The sequence below is a fragment of the Rhinopithecus roxellana genome, chromosome 10 (genome assembly GCF_007565055.1).
Source record: "Rhinopithecus roxellana isolate Shanxi Qingling chromosome 10, ASM756505v1, whole genome shotgun sequence".
Taxonomy (NCBI): domain Eukaryota; kingdom Metazoa; phylum Chordata; class Mammalia; order Primates; family Cercopithecidae; genus Rhinopithecus; species Rhinopithecus roxellana.
The window spans coordinates 113,799,914-113,818,743 of record NC_044558.1 but is presented as its reverse complement, the minus strand read 5'-3'; the positions used below and the strand labels follow the sequence as shown (position 1 = coordinate 113,818,743).

Here is an 18,830-nt window from a genome sequence, read left to right as displayed (position 1 = left end):
AATGCTTGAATTGATATTAATAGTAACAACAACAGCAATATTGCCAAACATAGTTTAAAATTTTATTTCAGGTCTTATTTTCTTCAGAATCTATCTTGCTGAGGATGTATAGGCAAAGTAATATATTCTACACTTACTTGAAATAATTGTCTTCATTCAGTTATGTTATACATTTGATATATTGTTAGGCTCATTTGTTTTTCTTTTTTTAATTTTAGGGATTTTTTCCCTTTTTATTAAATGTTAATATATACAATATTTATATATGCAAATATTTAGTCAGAGAAATCTTAATTCTGGTCTTATGTGTTTCATATTATTCTGCTCTACCCTCTGTAGGTAACTTATTATCTTTCTTTTTTGGAAACATAAAGACAAGACAGGTTACATGACATGTATACCCTTCTGTACCTAGTTTTATACTTACCTTGTAGTTTATTTTTAAGCATGTAAATGTTCAATGTACATGACTAAATTTAGACAGGATTGTAGGAACACAGAATTCAAAGTGAAATTTAAATGGGCTGGGGTTCTTTACTATCTACTTTAAAGGTTGCAATGGGTGATGTCATGCCAATAAACCTATTTTCAGCTTGATCATAAAGCTTAATACTGAGCATCAAGAAATTCTTTAATAAACATAAGTGATTTTTATTCAGACATGTAATAAGGAAGTGTTTGTTTTTTTTATTTCCGTGTTAGATTTTTTTAGAATCTACTTTTCTTAGAGTTTTACGAATACAGTTAGTGTTTGAGATAGAAAGAGAAAAGAATTACAGTTTTCTTCCTCTTCTACCTGCTCATGAACTTGATTTTTTTCTCCCAACAATTGAAAAGCCAAGATAAAGGGAGATTCTTAAGAGATAGGAAATAGAATCTCATCTACCCCTGTTTCCCCCAGAACAGTGAAACTGAATATCAGGGGTAAGGTAGAATGGTATATACTTAACTTAGATGGAGAAGAAAGGCTGCCAAAATGAGATCTGAAGCACTATTACAAATATTTCCATCATTACTGTACTTCAGAATGAATTATAACCGTAAGTTTTTTTTTTACTTCCTCATTCATAAATTTGGTTATTCCTTATACCACTTCTCAGCTTTCATCACTCTTTATTGTACTTTTCTATGTAATGTTTGCCTATTATAGATCAACTTAAGAGAACTATAAGACTGGGCATTTCATTTTGGTATTGATAATAGAATATCTTTTAATAGTTCTGTAGTTGATGAGTAGAACCATGAACCAACTAACTTAAAGTCCTTGATGTTGTTTATTACAGAGAACTATAATAGAAGTTCCCCCCCTAATGTTTCCATCGTGTGATCATGTGTACAAAAATTTTCTTTGGTTATTAAAGCTAGTCCATTTAGCTTACAGTAAGCATAAATAGCTAAGTTGTAAAAGTTACCTATGGTAATGCTAATTTTCCCATTTATCTATTAAAAGGCAGGTTGTTTTCTGATCTCATGAAATTTAGAAAAGCCATCCAAAGATACATTCTGAGATATATATTGCTGCTGTTTGTTATGTTTTCTCAAAGTAATTGAATTTTATTTTACTATGACAGGAATTATAAAAGTATTTTATTTTTATTATGATTAAGATTTTCAAAGTAGCATATTATATGAAAGAAATTAATGTTATTGCATATTTTTCTGACATGGGAAATCATATATTTTTAAAATGGTTTTAAATTCTGTTTTGCTTTCAGTTGTATTATCTTTCTCAAAAGTGGCTAGTGCTTGACCATATTAAAAGACACCAGCATAACTCAGTATATCTTTATTTACATAGGAAATGGCCATTTTCAAGATTGCAGCTCTCCAAAAAGTTGTAGATAATAGTGTCTGTTTGTCTGAACTAGAACTGGCTAATAAACAGTACAATGAACTGACTTCTAAGTACAGGGACATCTTGCAAAAAGATAATATGCTCGTTCAAAGAACAAGTAACTTGGAACACCTGGAAGTAAGTTTGTGTGATTCTTGAATCTTATGATATTAGCCATTTTTCGTCAATGTCTGTGTTTGGGGGGATTTGGCAGATTTTAATTAAAGTTTGACTGCATTTATATAAATTTAACAGAGATAGAATTATCCATATTATTCATTCAGTTTAGTTATAAATATTTTGTTCCCAAATATCAACACACACAACATATTACCTGTTTATAGTGACAAAATGACTTCTGAATGATTATCTAGATCATTCTCCGTAGGTCACTGGCATGATTTAGCTAAATCAAGCCTCTTTCATCCAGACATCTAAGAGGAAAAGGATACTGAAACCGGTAGAATATTGTAATCAAAAGAGGGAAGCACCCATTAAGTGCCCATCCCTTTCTCTTACCCCTGTACCCAGAGTAAACTATTATTCCATGGTCCCTGGCTTTTGTTTGGAATGAATGTAGCCAACAGTGACTGAAATATTAAGGGCTCTTCTTGGACCATGGATGCACTCTGTAAATTCTCATCATTTTTTGTTGTAGAAATACAAAAAACTAGAGTAGAATATCGTAAGTTATAATCTGTGAATATAGACCAGACCCTTTACAGTTCTCTTACAGCCACTTGAGCTCCATACCTCTTACTGAGGACATAACAAACTCCTGATTTGTTCATCTTCCTCATCAGAAATAGAGGCTTATGGATTTTGGATAATTCTTATCTAAGATCCTCCCACAGGAGTAGCATGAAATCTAATTCTATTAGCTCAAAAGCTTTTGCTGGCTCAGAGAGACACATTCAGTAAATGAAAACATTATTCTGAGTACCTTTTAGGACTCCTACTAAATTATGAGTCATGTTTGTCAATATTATTTAGAAGTAATCATAATCAGTTTCCTTTCTGCTGCTTTTGCCAAAGAGAGGTGATTATGTTACTTTTTATAGAAAATTATGCCTCTTTAGGTGTGGTGATAATTTATTTTTTTCCATTCTCCATGTCCTCTGTCCTATCCTCTCCAGCATGAGAAAGTCCTAAGCAAGAGACGTCTTGTAGATAATGTATCAATGAGTGATTTTTAACGTTATCATTTCCCCAAAGAATATTTTTCATCTTTCGTCAAGATTTTTTTTTTTTTTTTTTGAGATGGAGTTTCACTCTGTCACCCAGGCTGAGTGCAGTAGCCCGATCTCGGCTTACTGCATCCTCTGCCTCCCAAATTCAAGCAATTCTCCTGCCTCAGCCTCCGAGTAGCTGGGATTACAGGCGTGGCCCACCACGCCCAGCTAATTTTTGTATTTTTAGTAGAAACGGGGTTTCTCCATGTTGACCAGGATGGTCTCGAACTCCTGACCTCAGGTGATCTGCCCACCTCAGCCTCCCAAAGTGCTGGGTTTACAGATGTGAGCCACCACGCCTGGCCCCAGTTATGATTCTGAATGTCTCATACCTATCCCTATTGGTGGTGTCTTAGTTTTATTTTTTATTATCTTTATTGTGGTAGCCATTATTCATGTCTCTATCTCTAGTCTTACATCCTCCTTACTGCCACAAGAATGGTCATTCTAAACATGAATCCTACCCTGTGACTCCCATTTGACTCCTTGGCTTAAAAACTATCAAAAGCTACCAGTCACCTGAAGGGTAAAAGTCAAGTCCCCTATTTACTCATGTCATCTAGAGCAAGAGATGAACTATCTGTGTTTTCTGAGCACAGTGTTCTTATGTATGTTCTTGTGTACATGCTCTTTTCTTTATGTAAGGAACCATTTCTGGTTCCTTACATAAAGGAAGGAACCCTTCCAGTTGTTTTGCTCAGTGAATTTCTATTCCTGTTTCAAAACTTTGTTCAGGCATTACCTTTTTTTTTTTTTCTTAAGCATCCTTTTTTTTAATGGAATAAATTCAGTTTTGTCTACACTAGTTCTGCATCTTATACATAGGTTTTGTACATACTACAATGTGTTTACATATCTGTCTCCCTTAATGGAATATAAGCCTTTTGATATAAGAAACTATTTAATTTGTTTCTGTGTGTTGAGTATCTCCTGTTTGGCACAGAGGTCAAGCTAATACATGAGAGTGATTAGTGGTGGAGAGCCACAGTGCACATGTTGTCAAATATGGTGCTTAGGTAATCATTGTTGGTTTTTGAGAGGCAAAGGTTTATGAGACTAGAGGTGATGAAAATCAGATTTCATATGTGAAGAATAGAATAGATAATAAGGAAATACAAAAACTAGATGGGTAATAAAGCAAAAGAAAAACTGGAAATTTGATGGTAGAAGAAAAAAGAAACAGATGTAGACTGAGGTAGAATCAAGAAGAGGATTCTTTTTTGTTTGTTTGTTTGTTTTTTGAAACAGAGTCTCACTACACTGCCCAGGCTGGAGTACAGTGGTGTGATCTTGGCTCACTGCAACCTCTGCCTCTGAGGTTCAAGCAATTCTTCTGCCACAGTCTCCTGAGTAGCTGGAATTACAGGTGTCCACCAGCACAGCCGGCTAATTTAGTAGAGACAGAGTTTTGCCATGTTGGCCAGGCTGGTCTCAAAATTTGGATCTCAGGTAATCCGCCAGCCTCAACCTCCCAAAGTGCTGAGACTATAGGCATGAGCCACCGGGCCCAGCCTTTTTTTTTTTTTTTTTTTTTTTTAAATAAAGGAGACCAATGAAGTTTGAGGGAGGAGGGAAAGAAAATTTAGAGTTAGTAGGGAGAGAGTGATGAAGATAAGGGATGAAAGTGGTAATAAGGGAAATAGTAAAATATCAGGGTAGGTGGGAGAAAAAGATTTGTAACAAACAATAGAATTATCCTGTAAAAAAGGATGAAAGGAAGAAAAAAAATGGATAGAAAGATATTTAAAACACCCTCAGCCTCCTTTTTTCCCTCTTGTGTATTCATAGCATATAAAACTGTAATTATGCACTTTACTTAAAAAATATATTATTATTACCTTATCCTGCTTATTTAATCATAACTTGTCCTCTTTTTAGTCTCATTACCCTGTTTGTATTATTCTTCATAACACTTAATACCTGACATTGTATTATATATTGGTACTCCACTCAAATATAAGTTCTAGGATATAATTTATTTATCATTGAAATCCATTGCTTAGAGTAGCTGGCATGTAGTAAATAGGCATTCTGTTTTTTCAAAGAAAAAAATAAAGGAACTTAAGATATATGTATTTATGTTATGTCTCCAGCCTTTTTCCTCACAGCTCTATTCTGTTGTACAGAATTACCTACTTTACAATTCCTGTATTTCAAGGGGATCTCACATTTAACATATCCACAATGAACTCCTGGTTATTGTTTCTCTCCTAGTCATTCTTATTTCAATAGATGTTCAGTTACCTAACCAGCTAGTCAAGGCAGACACGTTAGAGTTATTCTGTAGTCATCCTTTTTCCCTACCATTTTTGTTTTCCGAATGTAGTTTATATGTGTCTTCTTCATCTTCACAGCTATAACCCTTGTCCAAACCAGCAACATCACTCATCTGGACTTCCACAATGTCTTTTTGACTAGTTTCCCTGATTTCTCTATTGACCCCTTTATTCTCCACAGTGCAGCCAGAATGATTGTTTAGAACTTCCTCCTTAAAATCTGTTTTCTTTTATGCATTAATTTAAATTCCAGTTCCTTGTCTTGGCATGCCATGCCCTGCTTGGTATGGCCCCTGATGGTCTCTCCAACTTCATGTTTTACTGCTATTGACTCTTATTTTTGCTTACTCTGCTTGGGTGCTCCAATCCTCCAAATCTTTTCCTGCTCCAATCATTTCAGTTGTTTTCACCTCTCAGATCTTATAGTACTCCAAACCTTTCTTCCTTTGGAGCATCTGGGTTTATAATAAATACTTCGTACCTCACAGTTCAGCTTAAATACCACTTCTTTGGTAGTTAAGACATCCTTCAACCACTCTATCTAAATATGTTCCCTTCTGTTGTTCACTGGCTCAGTACCCTGTTTTTATTTTCTTTCTAAATGTCAACCTTTTTTTTTTTTTTAGAGTCAGGGTCTCACTCTGTTGCCCAGGTTGGAGTGCAGTTGCACAGTCGTAGCTCACTGCAGCCTTGCTCTCCTGGAATCAAGTAATTCTCCCACCTCAGCCTCCCAAATAGTTGGGATTACAGGCATGCACCACCATGCTCAGCTAAATTTTTGTATTTTTTTGTAGAGATGAGGTCTCACTTTGTTGCGCAGGCTGGTCTCAAACTCTTGGACTCTAGTGATTCTCCCACCTCAGCCTCCCAAAGTGCTGGGATTACAGGTGTGAGCCACTGCACCTGGCTGATACTGACCTCTTTTTTTTTGAGATGGAGTCTTGCTGTGTTGCCCAGGCTAGAGCGCAGTGGCGTGATCTTGGCTCACTGCAAACTCCACCTCCCAGGTTCAAGCGATTCTTCTGCCTCAGCCTCCTGAGTAGCTGGGATCTACTAGTAACGTGCCATCACGACTGACTAATTTTTGTATTTTTAGCACTATGTTTAGTACTATGTTGGCCAGGCTTGTCTCGAACTCCTGACCTCAAATGATCCACCCACCTCATCCTCCCAAAGTGCTGGGATTACAGGTGTGAGTCACCGTGATTGGCCAATATTGACATTTTTAATAGGCTTTTTGTTTGTTTACTTGCTTATTATCTGCTGCATTCCACAGTGGCAAAATCCTGCCACCCACCCATACACATAGGCACTGAATGGGCAGAAATCTGAAGGCCAGAATTTTGTATTTCTTTTCACTATAAATATCGTCATCTGTCACTGATGACATACTAGGATTCTCAGCAACTGTGTGCATGAAGGAAGTAAGCACTAGTTTGGGAAGGGTGCAAAACTCTTGAGTATTCCAGCTTGGCCAGAATGAATTTACAGCTTTTGTAGCAGAAGCTAATACTCAGAAATTGAGGGCCCTGTATTGGATAACACAGGATTTGAATGATTATTTTAAAGTAATATTTTATATTATATATAATATGTATGTATATGTAATAGTCTGTTCTCATGCTGCTATGAAGAAATATCCGAGACTGGGTAATTTATAAAGGAAAGAGATTTAATTGGCTCACAGTTCCACAGAGCTGGGGAGGCCTCAGAAAACTTACAGTCATGGCAGAAAGGGAAGCAAACACATTCTTCTTCACATGGTGGCCAGAAGGAGAAGAATGTGAGCCAAGCAAAGGGGGAAACCCCTTATAAAACCGTCAGACCTCGTGAGAACTTACTATCATGAGAACAACATGGGGGAAACCACCCCCACGACTCAATACCTCTCACCAAGTCCCTCCCATGACATAGGAGGATTATGGGAACTACGATTCAAGATGAGATTTGGGTAGGGACACAGCCAAACCATATCAGTGTGTATATGTATACCTGTATTATACATATATGTATGTGTTTGTATGCATGCATGTATTATATATGGAGGAAATTCTAATTTTGTAAAAAATTGGATTGTGAGTTTTAAGGAGATGTTATATAAAGTTAAGACAATGTCATTTTGTGGTATTGGTCTGAATTACAATGTAATTTCTTAGTGATATTTTTCCTTTATTCAGTGTGAAAATGCCTCCTTAAAAGAACAGCTGGAGTCTATAAATAAAGAACTGGAGATTACCAAGGAAAAACTTCACACTATTGAACAAGCCTGGGAACAAGAAACTAGATTAGGTAAGTCTTATGACTCTGATAATATTAAATGATTAACATCTAATAATGAATATTTCTTATTTAAAGTTCCTTTTTTACACTAGATTAAAAGGAAGTATTTTGACTAAAAAAAGAACTTTCTGCCTAATAGTTTAACTTAGGTAGATGAATAATCCTTTACTTAACCCCACCTAAGTTTAGTTTTCAGTCCTTAAGTTATATTTGTTTCTAATGAAATCATGTATGTTAAAAATTTATGACTAAGCATTAGCTATTTTGAACCATTTAACAATTAAAACTGATGATATTTTAATAATGGTATTATGAGTTGTTGCACTGAGTGCAAACTATATTAGTTATATATCATTTGATATTTTTAAATTAAAAGATACCAGAAAACAGCAAAGAAAATTTGAAAAGAAGTTATATTTCTCAGTTTTACTACTATATTACTGTATTTTTTGCTCCTATATGTTTACATATTTTGTATGTTTTAAATTATTATAAACATTGTTCTATACTGTATTTAGATAGTAGTATCAAAAATATTTTTGTGGCTGGGTGCAGTGGCTCACACCTATAATCCCAGCACTTTGGGAGGCTAAGGAGAGCAGATCACCTGAGGTCAGGAATTCGAGACCAGCCTAGCCAACATGGCAAAACCCCATCTCTACTAAAAGTACAAAAATTAGCCAGGCATGGTGGCAGGTGCCTGTAATCCCAGCTACTTAGGAGGCTGAGGCAGGAGAATTGCTTGAACCCAGGAGTCAGAGGTTGCAATGAGCTGAGATCGCGCCACAACACTCAGGCCTGGGCAATAAGAGCGAGACCCCGTCTCAAAAATAAATAAATAATAAAAATAAAAAATTGTTTTATTCATCATACTTGTAATCATACTTGTAAATAGTTATGCAATATCCTATTGTGTTTGAGTAATTAAATCACTAGCTTTCTATATCTTTGCTGTTATAGTGCCACAGTGAACATTTTCATGTATATCTAACAGAGATATTACTGTCTCAAAAGGTATTGAAATCTTTGTGGCTCTCGTTAGAGTTTTCCATATTAATTTTTCAAATAGTTATCCTAGTTTATAAGATTTTCATAATGTTATCTCATATATTGTGCTTCATAATTTTCAAATAAATTTGCTGCTTTTGATAATGTACTTTCATTTATTTGTTTCCTAGACCTTAGAGCTATTCAATGTTTTTATTACTAAATAGAGCTGTTCTCTTAAAGTGGTAATGACATACTTGGTTTAGAGCAGCCTAACATTGGGAAATCTTAGATAAGCTACTTTTAGAAATGTAATTTTTAGCTCAATAAGAGATTAAATATGAATTGACTTTTATGTACTATTTACTTGGAAGAAGACACCATTTAAATGAAGACATAAGAGAGTATTGCATACAATTTTAGTAGGTTCTTTGTATTTTATCATCTTTATTTTTAATAAATGCTGAATTCCCTACAGAAATTCTTTAATGTTTATGTATCTTAATCTCTTCCATATATGGATTTATATCACCGAAGTTTTAAGAGTGTTTCCCTATTCCCTATTGACCTTATATCTTAGTTTAAAAATGTCACATCATTAGCTTTTTTTCATCTAGGAATTTGTTAGTGTTGGGCTATTGTGCTTTATCCTCTCTTTAAGAATGCTCCAAACCCAAGAACATATAAGATGGCTAATCTGCTTCAGCCCTTGCGATGTGCTTTTCTCTTCTCATCAGAGTTTAGCACAATACAGAATGGAGGAGGACTCCTTTATATATTGGTATTTATTGCAATACTTTTCTATATGGTGCCTAAGGTTACTTGAAAGAGTCTTTATTCCATAATGAACTGATTTACTAATGCTTTTTAGCACCTGTTAGTGATCCATGATTGTTGGTTACTTGATTACTGCTTGCAACAGCTATTCTAAAATAATAAATTTTAAAGATAAATACAGAACATAATGAAGTACTTTTTAAAACTGAGGTAGAGACCAATTTTTTTTTTTTTCCAGGAAATGTATATTACTTTGAGAAAACTCTGTTATAAAACTTGAACTTATGAAGCTGGAAAAATAGGAGGGGGCATTATTGGTATTGTAAAAAGCTGTTTACAAAGTGAGTTGCTGCTTAGCTCCTTTAAATAATTGGCCACCCTAAACACATCAGTTTTAAGTTGCTGAAAAGCAAAATACTAAATTTTGTTTTTTTTCTACACCGTGTTTACAAAGCAAAAGTATGTTTTCTTCCCCCTCCTCAAAAAATAACTAGGTAACTAATGACACTCCTATGTGATGCCTTTTTATGGTAGATTGAGGCTTTTAGTTCTCTTTCCATTTAGCCACAGACTTTTGTGTCCAAAGACAAGCTACATAACTACATATATAAGATTAAGGCATAACAAGTAATAAAAGAATGTAAAATATTTGGTATTAAGTCTGTACAAAGACCAAATAATACTCATGATTAGACAAGATTATATTTTGTAGAATATATCCATCATATGGCTTCAGATTTTACTTTTCAGCTTGTCTCTGTGAGACTTTAAAAATCAAGTCATTGCACTTATATTCACAAAGTCACATTGCTTTACTGCACTACTTCTCATACAGTTTATTTCCTTTCAGTAAAATGTTTACTTGCCATTTTTAAAATTTCTTATATGTGACACTTCTGCACTAAGTCCTTTATATTGTTAGTTCCACAATTCTGTGAGGAGTAGGTTTTTTTTTTTTTTTTATTAATCATTTGACTTATGAAGAACATTAAGTTCCACAGAGATTAAATGGTACATTGGTATAGGCATCACACAGGCAGAAAGTAACAGAGCTAAGATTAGAGTCCAAGTCTGATAGAATTCAGAAAGTTGATGTGCTTTCCATGGAACTATAATGCTTTCTTACATACAACATCTAAAATATCTGAGGTAATTTTAATATGAACAACATGAGATTGACTTAAGTATTATTGCATATAGGTAATGAATCTAGCATGGATAAGGCAAAGAAATCAATAACCAACAGTGACATTGTTTCCATTTCAAAAAAAATAACTATGCTGGAAATGAAGGAATTAAATGAAAGGCAGCGGGCTGAACATTGTCAAAAAATGTATGAACACTTACGGACTTCATTAAAGCAAATGGAGGAACGTAATTTTGAATTGGAAACCAAATTTGCTGAGGTTTGATATTATAAGTTTTATCGTACAATTAGAGAATAAATAATTAGTCTTGGTAGACATTGTATTATTGTTAAGAGGTTTGTTTGTATCTCTGAAATAGCTTATTAATATAGTGCCTATGTTTCATGTAATAAATAAATAAAATATTTAAATCTGAATTGTTTAAAACGAAAGCAGATATTTCTATAAGTTCTTGTTTTTCACCAATGTTATATTATTAAATTTAACGTATGAAATGTTATTTACTAAACAATGGAATTGCCTTTCACCACCATCCCTTCATTTAACAAATATTTATTCATTGCCTGTTACATGTCAGACCCTGTGTTAGGACTGGGAGTATAGCAAGAAACAAAATAGACAATGATCTGTACTTTCAGGGACTTTACATTCTAATTGGAGGTTTTATATATTTTTGATGTAGTCAGAATCATTAAACTGCATGGCAGTAAATATAGTGTGCAAGTATTTAACAATTTATGATTAAACACAACTTTTACAGTGTTTGCTTACCTTGAGATTTAATATATTTTCAAAGCGTTTATATCATTTTTGTTTTAACTATGTCACTAAATCTATATGAGTAAGATTTTATTAATTCATTTGGATTTATTTATGGATGATAAAATTAAAGTAAAATATAGTGAGCAGATTGCATTCTAAGCAAAGTAAGAATATTGCAAGTTCAGATATTATTAGATAAAGAGTTGCCTAATGAAAGTGACTTTTGATGGATTGGAATATAACCAGAGTCTCCATAATTTGTTTCTGATTCTTTCATCTTTTTACCCTCCTTCAGTCTGTTCTTAACACTTCACACTCAATATATGTGGACTAAGGCCAAGTAAAGAGGATTGCAGTACTTTAAAAGCTAAATTACAAAAAAACTTCACCAAAAATTGATGTATCTGAACATTTTTTGTTACATTTCCTTAGCTTACCAAAATCAATTTGGATGCACAGAAGGTGGAACAAATGTTAAGAGATGAATTAGCTGGTAGCGTGAGCAAGGCAGTAAGTGATGCTGATAGGCAACGGATTCTGGAATTGGAGAAGAATGAAATGGAACTAAAAGTTGAAGTGTCAAAGTAAGTGCATGTAAACATTTTAGTCGTTTGACTAGATGTATTTTCTTTAATTTGTCTTTAAGAAACCTGATTGCAAGTATACAATTCTTAGTAGTAATTGATACTGATTTCTTTTTATAAGAACAGGATTAAGTAATATTAAGATTGGTTTTACCAGGGTTAAATAACAGTATTGATGAGAATAATGTTGTTAAAGAGGAAGTGACCTGTCTAGATTTACACTGTTTAGAGTTCAGGCATATTACTGTAGAAAGGTCCAGTTTCTCCACATATGGATTTTTTGGGGAAGGGGTGATGGAGGAGGAATGGTTATTTATTGTATTTAAACTTAAGTTTCTTCATTTTAATAAGGAAGTAATAGTGCCTCTTCTACCTGTTTCATAAGGTTGCTGTAAGAATATAATTAAAAATTCAGATTTTGATTTAGTTTACATTTATCAGGCATCTACTATGTACTAGTCACTGTGCAAAGTATTAAACATATATTGACTTGTACAATTGTACTTAACCTTGAGGTTGTATTTTTGTTTTCATTTTACATAAAGAAATATGCCGAGCTAGTTTAGAACACAAAATATATATAAGGAATAAATACTGTGTGCTGGCCAGGCGTGGTGACGTGCACCTGTAGCTGCAGCTGCTGGGGAGGCAGAGGCAGGAGGATCACTAGATCCCGGGAGATGGAGGTTGCAGTGAGCCAAGATTGTGCCACTGTACTCCAGTCTGGTGACAGGGCAAGACGCTGTCAAAAAAAAAAAAAAAAAAAAATGCTGTGTGCCAGCTATATGCTGTATTTTCATTCTCTTTTGTAACTAGGTGATATTTCAGTAGAAAAGTGTAAGGAGCACTTAGTTATCTGTCAAGCATAAATAGTAAAAATGTTTTATGGTCTACTTATAAAAATATAACCATTCCTTTGCAGCCTTGATAGTTCTCTTGGGAATATCAGTGTTTGACATCTTTTTCACTATGACAGACCATTTTTTGAAAAAATCCTTTCTTCTCATGGACCTCTTTTGATATAAACGAACTTATAATAGTTAATTTTAATCATATTTTGTTAATCATGAAACTGGCAATGAGAGCCTCTGATCAGTATAAGGAAACCTACCTTATCTGTAACACTGAACTAAAATTATTCTAACCCAAAGCAAAGAAACTTTACATTTTGCTTTGCCTGTATTAGCTTATCACAGTAAAGGGAATTTGAAGGACTTATTGCCATTAGGCTTTTTTTTTTTTTGTAGTTTTATTAAATGCATGTTTTGTTTCTTTTTACATTTCTGATAACTTGTAGATTAAAACAAATCAAAACATACATTAATCCATCTAAGGATCCTAGAAATTTTACATTTCTGTATTCTTAACTGTGTGATGGTATTACATAAATGTACTAAATACCTTATCCTAGCATATTCCAAATTATGACAATTAATGTTTTATGGAAAAAAGTGTGGGAACAGAAGTTCTTTGGCTATATACATTTGGAAAATGCTATATATAGTAAGTATGATTTGAGATAGCTATATATGGTAGAACCTCTGAGAGTACTGAATATATGTTAGGAATATTCAAGGGGGAGGAGGGATGTGGGGAATGAAGGTTTTTTTTTTTTTTTTTTTATATATAGCAAATATGATAACCTCTCATGGAATTATGTTTCATGAAACAGTTTAGGAAATACTGTTTTAGTATTTAATAAAAAGAAGAGATAGATGCTGAAAATGAATGGCTTTTTGGAAATCAGAAATTTTCTAGACCTTTTTGGGTCTAGAAATTTTGAATTTTGGCATTTATTTAGAAAGTGTACTTAATTGTTCCTGAAGTACCTTATCATTTCCTAGACTGAGAGAGATTTCTGATATTGCCAGAAGGCAAGTTGAAATTTTGAATGCACAACAACAATCTAGGGAAAAGGAAGTAGAGTCCCTCAGAATGCAACTGCTAGACTATCAGGTATGTGCAATATTGGCTCTTCTATATAGAATCCACTTTTTTTTCTAAATTTACATTAGATGTTGGGAGTGATATGTTACACTTTTTGTTTACTTTGAGATAGGGTCTCATTCTTTCACCCAGGGTGGAATGCAGTGGCACATTCAAGGCTCCCTGCAGCCTTCACCACCCGGGCTCAGGTGATCCTCCCACCTCAGCCTCTTGGACGGCTGGGACTACAGGCACGTGCCACCACACCTGACTAATTTTTTTTTTGCATTTTTTGTAGAGACAGGGTTTCATTATGTTGCCTAGGGTGGTCTCAAACTCCTAGACTGAAAAGATCTACCCACCTTGGCTTCCCAAAATGCTAGGATTATAGGTGTGAGCCACCATGCTGTGCCAGTGTTACGTTTTTAATCAAAAGATATAGCAACCAGAGGCTGTTATTCTTGTTAGTTGTAACCTGATTAGAAAACTCTGTAATTTGAAATATTGTTCAGTAATCCAGTACAGCATTTAAATGCCTATAGATGAATTACGCTGCTGATCAAAATTAGGATGCTGAGAAAGAGTACTAGGAAGTTATTAGTACATCTTTAATAATAATATTTTCTCTTGTATTTATATGTAACTTCACGTATTCTTACATTATGTATGTTGGGAATTATAAAAACGTACACTTTGTCTGAATCAGTATTATGTTATTTGCAATGGAAGTTAAAAAAAACAGTAGCAGCCAGGCACGGTGGCTCACACCTGTAATCCCAGCACTCTGGGAGGCCAAGTCAGGCAGATCATGAGGTCAGGAGTTTGAGACCAGCCTGACCAATATGGTGAAACGTGTCCCTACTAAAAATATAAAAATACAAAAATTCGCCATGCATGGTGGCACATGCCTGTAATCTCAGCTGCCCAGGAGGCTGAGGCAGGAGAATTGCTTGAACTCGGGAGGCGGAAGTTGCAGTGAGCCGAAATCGTGCCATTGCATTCCAGTCTGGGTGACAGAGCGAGACTCCGTCTCAAAAAAAAAAAAAACAAACCCAGTAACATACCCACTGTTACTCAGTTACATTTGGATTTTAAGTTTGTTTGATTCTAGGTTTTTTCTTTTACAATTCTTTGGTAATTATTCGTATTAAAGCAAAGTTACATTTTTGTAGATCTCGTGTGCCACTGTGTTAAAACTTTATTTAGTAAATTGTGATTTTTAAATCTGTGATAACCTTCATTGGAAAAATTTGAAACTTACTACAAATATATGTATTTTTTAATATTAGGCACAGTCTGATGAAAAGGCATTGATTGCCAAGTTGCACCAACATAATGTCTCTCTTCAACTTAGTGAGGCTACTGCTCTTGGTAAGTTGGAGTCAATTACATCTAAACTGCAGAAGACGGAGGCCTACAATTTGCGCTTAGAGCAGAAACTTGATGAAAAAGAACAGGCTCTCTATTATGCTCGTTTGGAGGGGAGAAACAGAGCAAAACATCTGCGCCAAACAATTCAGTCTCTACGACGACAGTTTAGTGGAGCTTTACCCTTGGCACAACAGGAAAAGTTCTCTAAAACAATGATTCAGCTACAAAATGACAAACTGAAGATAATGCAAGAAATGAAAAATTCTCAACAAGAACATAGAAATATGGAGAACAAAACATTGGAGATGGAATTGAAATTAAAGGGCCTGGAAGAGTTAATAAGCACTTTAAAGGATACCAAAGGAGCCCAAAAGGTAAATGTTTAAACTTGATTTTTTTTTTTTAAGAGACAGGGTCTTGATCAGTTTCCCAGGCTGGAGTGTAGTGTTGCAAACATAGCTGGAACTCCTGGACTCAACTGATTCTCCAGCCTCAGCCTCCTGAGTAGTTGTAGCTGGGAGAACAGGGCACCACACCATACCTACCTAATTTTTAAAAATTTTAAAATTTTTTTGTAGAGACAGGGTCTCACTTTGTCACCCAGGCTGGTCTTGAACTCCTGGCTTCAAGTAATCCTCCTGCTTTGGTCTCTCAAAGTGCTGAGATTACAGTCATGAGCCACCGTGCCCAGCCAATTTTAAATTCATTATCTTCAAAGAGTTACGTGATAATTTCTTAATATGTGCCTATATGAAAAATGCGTAAGATACAATTAAATTCCAATTATGATTCATTACTTTAGATTTTACAACTTAGCAGTGTTGGCTGTTTGAATGTCTATTATTTGTAAAAATAAAATTAGGTTTTTCTAACCAAAGATTTTAGTGGGAATGTTCAGATTGTATAATAGCAAAGAATTTTAAATACTGTAGAAAAATTTCTATTAATTAAACGCTAATCATTCTTAAACACTGTAGTAGTTATCAGTTGATTTGTACTGTTCATAATTATCTTTGATCTACAATTAGTGAGCCCACATTTATTTTTAATATGGTTTTATCTTCATTTAGAAAGAATTAAATGAAAAGTAATTATCTTTCAACTACATCCTATTTGCTAGGCTAGAAACATTTAGGATTTCTGTTTTTGAAAGTGATACCAAAGTTTCAATGACCTGCTTATAGTCAGTGTTCAATAAACAACAGAAGAAAGTGAGTATTAGTGATATCCATTCCAACATAATTTGAAGATTTTTCTTGTAAAATCCCACGTATTTGTAGAAATGTCTATGGAAATCCTAAATAAAATTTTGTCAGGTAACTTGAGAAAAGATAACATTGTGTCTTTTTTTATTTTAGAATGCCCGTTACTTTCAATTAAAATCATTATCATCAATGGAGGAATGTTATTTGTTGACATAGCATTTACTTTTGTATATATAAATTGTAAATCTTAGGTAATCAACTGGCATATGAAAATAGAAGAACTTCGTCTTCAAGAACTTAAACTAAATCGAGAATTAGTCAAGGATAAAGAAGAAATAAAATATTTGAATAATATAATTTCTGAATATGAACGTACAATCAGCAGTCTTGAAGAAGAAATTGTGCAGCAGAACAAGGTTTTATTTTATATTTATTTTGGTTTTTTCCTAAGATTTTAAGCAAGAATATTGCACTAGTGACTATATTATTCTTCTAATTAAGTGCACCTTCCATTACTAATTGATTATGTAATAATTTGTTTTTTATTTTCTAAACTATTCTAAAAATTCATATTTATTTAGTTTTTATAACAGTAGTCTTAATCTTAAAAAGAGCGATACATAAGCAACCTCATTTGGTAAGTTAATTTTTATTTTGGTATTAGTTATTTGACTTTTCACAGTTCCATGTTTCTACTGGCTCTCACTGATAGAGTAAGAAGGCAACTTGTTATAGAATAAAGTATATGCTTCAGAGACAGATGAAATTCATCAAACATATGACTGTCTCAGAGATTGTTCCTTCTGCTTAAATTGTTCTTAGCCTAGATACCTTTGGTATTTACACTTTCAGTGCCCGCAAGTCTTAGCTTAAATGTCTTACCTTATCAGTGTGTCCTTCACCAGCCACCTAATATACAACAGTAAATCCTACTATCAAGATTCCCTAAATAGAGATTAATTAACTTAATTTTTCTCCATAGCGCTTGTAACCTTCTGACATATTACCTACTTACTTTTTTATTATTGACTGTCTTTCCTTCACCAGAATGTAAGTTCCATGGTGACAGGGATTTGGTTTTGTTTACTGCTATATTTGCACTGCCTAGAATGATGCTTGGCACATGATATATATCATTAAATATCTTTTGCATAGCTGGATGCATGGATGGATGGATGGATGGATGGATGGATGGATGGATGGATGGAGAGACTGAAATCCTTACTTCACATCTGCCTTTCTCTGTGATCTTACACAAGTTACTTCACCTCTCTGAGTTTGTATTTTTTTCCACAAAAGGAAAATAATTACAGTTTCTTCAGTGTGTTGTGAGGATTAGATAAGAAAATATATATAAAATGCCTGTTATGTGCCTGATGTCTTTGTGTTTGTGTCTGACATAAATTGTCTTTTTTTTTTTAGTTTCATGAAGAAAGACAAATGACCTGGGATCAAAGAGAAGTTGACCTGGAACGTCAACTAGACATTTTTGACCGTCAGCAAAATGAAATACTAAATGCGGCACAAAAGGTATGAATGATGAATCTTGTTTGCTACTCTGTAGCATAGACTAGAGGATTAGCTCACAGAAATAATTCCTGTATCAGATGTAATTTTAATTGATTGTTATATTGTCTATTTAAAATATAAGAGTGATTTAATCTATGTTTTGTCATACAACTGTTAAAAATTAATAGTTACTCTCAACGCTGCCACTGCTTTTTTAAAAAACATACTATTTGTTAATAGTTTGAAGAAGCTACAGGATCAATCCCTGACCCTAGTTTGCCCCTTCCAAATCAACTTGAGATGGCTCTAAGAAAAATTAAGGAGAATATTCGAATAATCCTAGAAACACGGGCAACTTGCAGATCACTAGAAGAGGTAATTAGAAGAATTTGCATTTTGATTATTATCTGGTATTATTTGGTATGTTTGGGGGGCTTTCTAAATAATATTTCTTTATGAAGACAATGCATAGAATGATGAATCTCTTGCTAATTTCACTGTTTTTCTATTCTCCTATAATGTTTCTAATAGCTGATAATGAACAGCAGATATAGTTAATTTGAATTCACTATTTATTTAATTACTACTTGTTACCTTTAGGTACATTGAATATGAAAGGAAACAAAAAGCATTTAATTGTAGCTCTATGAGCAATATATTGTCTTCCCTTATATGATCTCTTTATTCTTATTTTTTTGGTTTTACTTTGAAGTGCATGTTATATAATCTATGAATCAGTTTTCAGTTCATTCCCTTTTATGCATGGTTAAAGAGCTGAAGATAAATTAGAAATTACTTTCTGTTTTAACCTAGTTCTTGAATTTGATTAGTAGGTGATCAAATCTGTTATCTTCATTAAATTATTCAGAAAATAATGTAAACTGAATATGATTTTCATTTTAGTTTTCATCTAAATATATTAACTATAAATACATTTAA

General features: G+C 33.8%; 1 protein-coding gene across 2 annotated transcripts in view; it reads left to right on the top strand.

Moving 5' to 3' along the window:
* CEP290 (centrosomal protein 290) overlaps positions 1-18,830 on the top strand; it is a 92,287-nt gene that overhangs the window by 36,424 nt on the left and 37,033 nt on the right. For both annotated transcript variants that reach the window (XM_010371487.2, XM_030938857.1), the window contains 9 exons: positions 1,799-1,972; positions 7,520-7,631; positions 10,587-10,792; positions 11,729-11,880; positions 13,725-13,836; positions 15,096-15,551; positions 16,634-16,798; positions 17,805-17,912; positions 18,132-18,266. In XM_010371487.2, the coding sequence (XP_010369789.1) occupies positions 1,799-1,972; positions 7,520-7,631; positions 10,587-10,792; positions 11,729-11,880; positions 13,725-13,836; positions 15,096-15,551; positions 16,634-16,798; positions 17,805-17,912; positions 18,132-18,266 (1,620 nt within the window). The remainder of the gene's footprint in view (positions 1-1,798; positions 1,973-7,519; positions 7,632-10,586; positions 10,793-11,728; positions 11,881-13,724; positions 13,837-15,095; positions 15,552-16,633; positions 16,799-17,804; positions 17,913-18,131; positions 18,267-18,830) is intronic.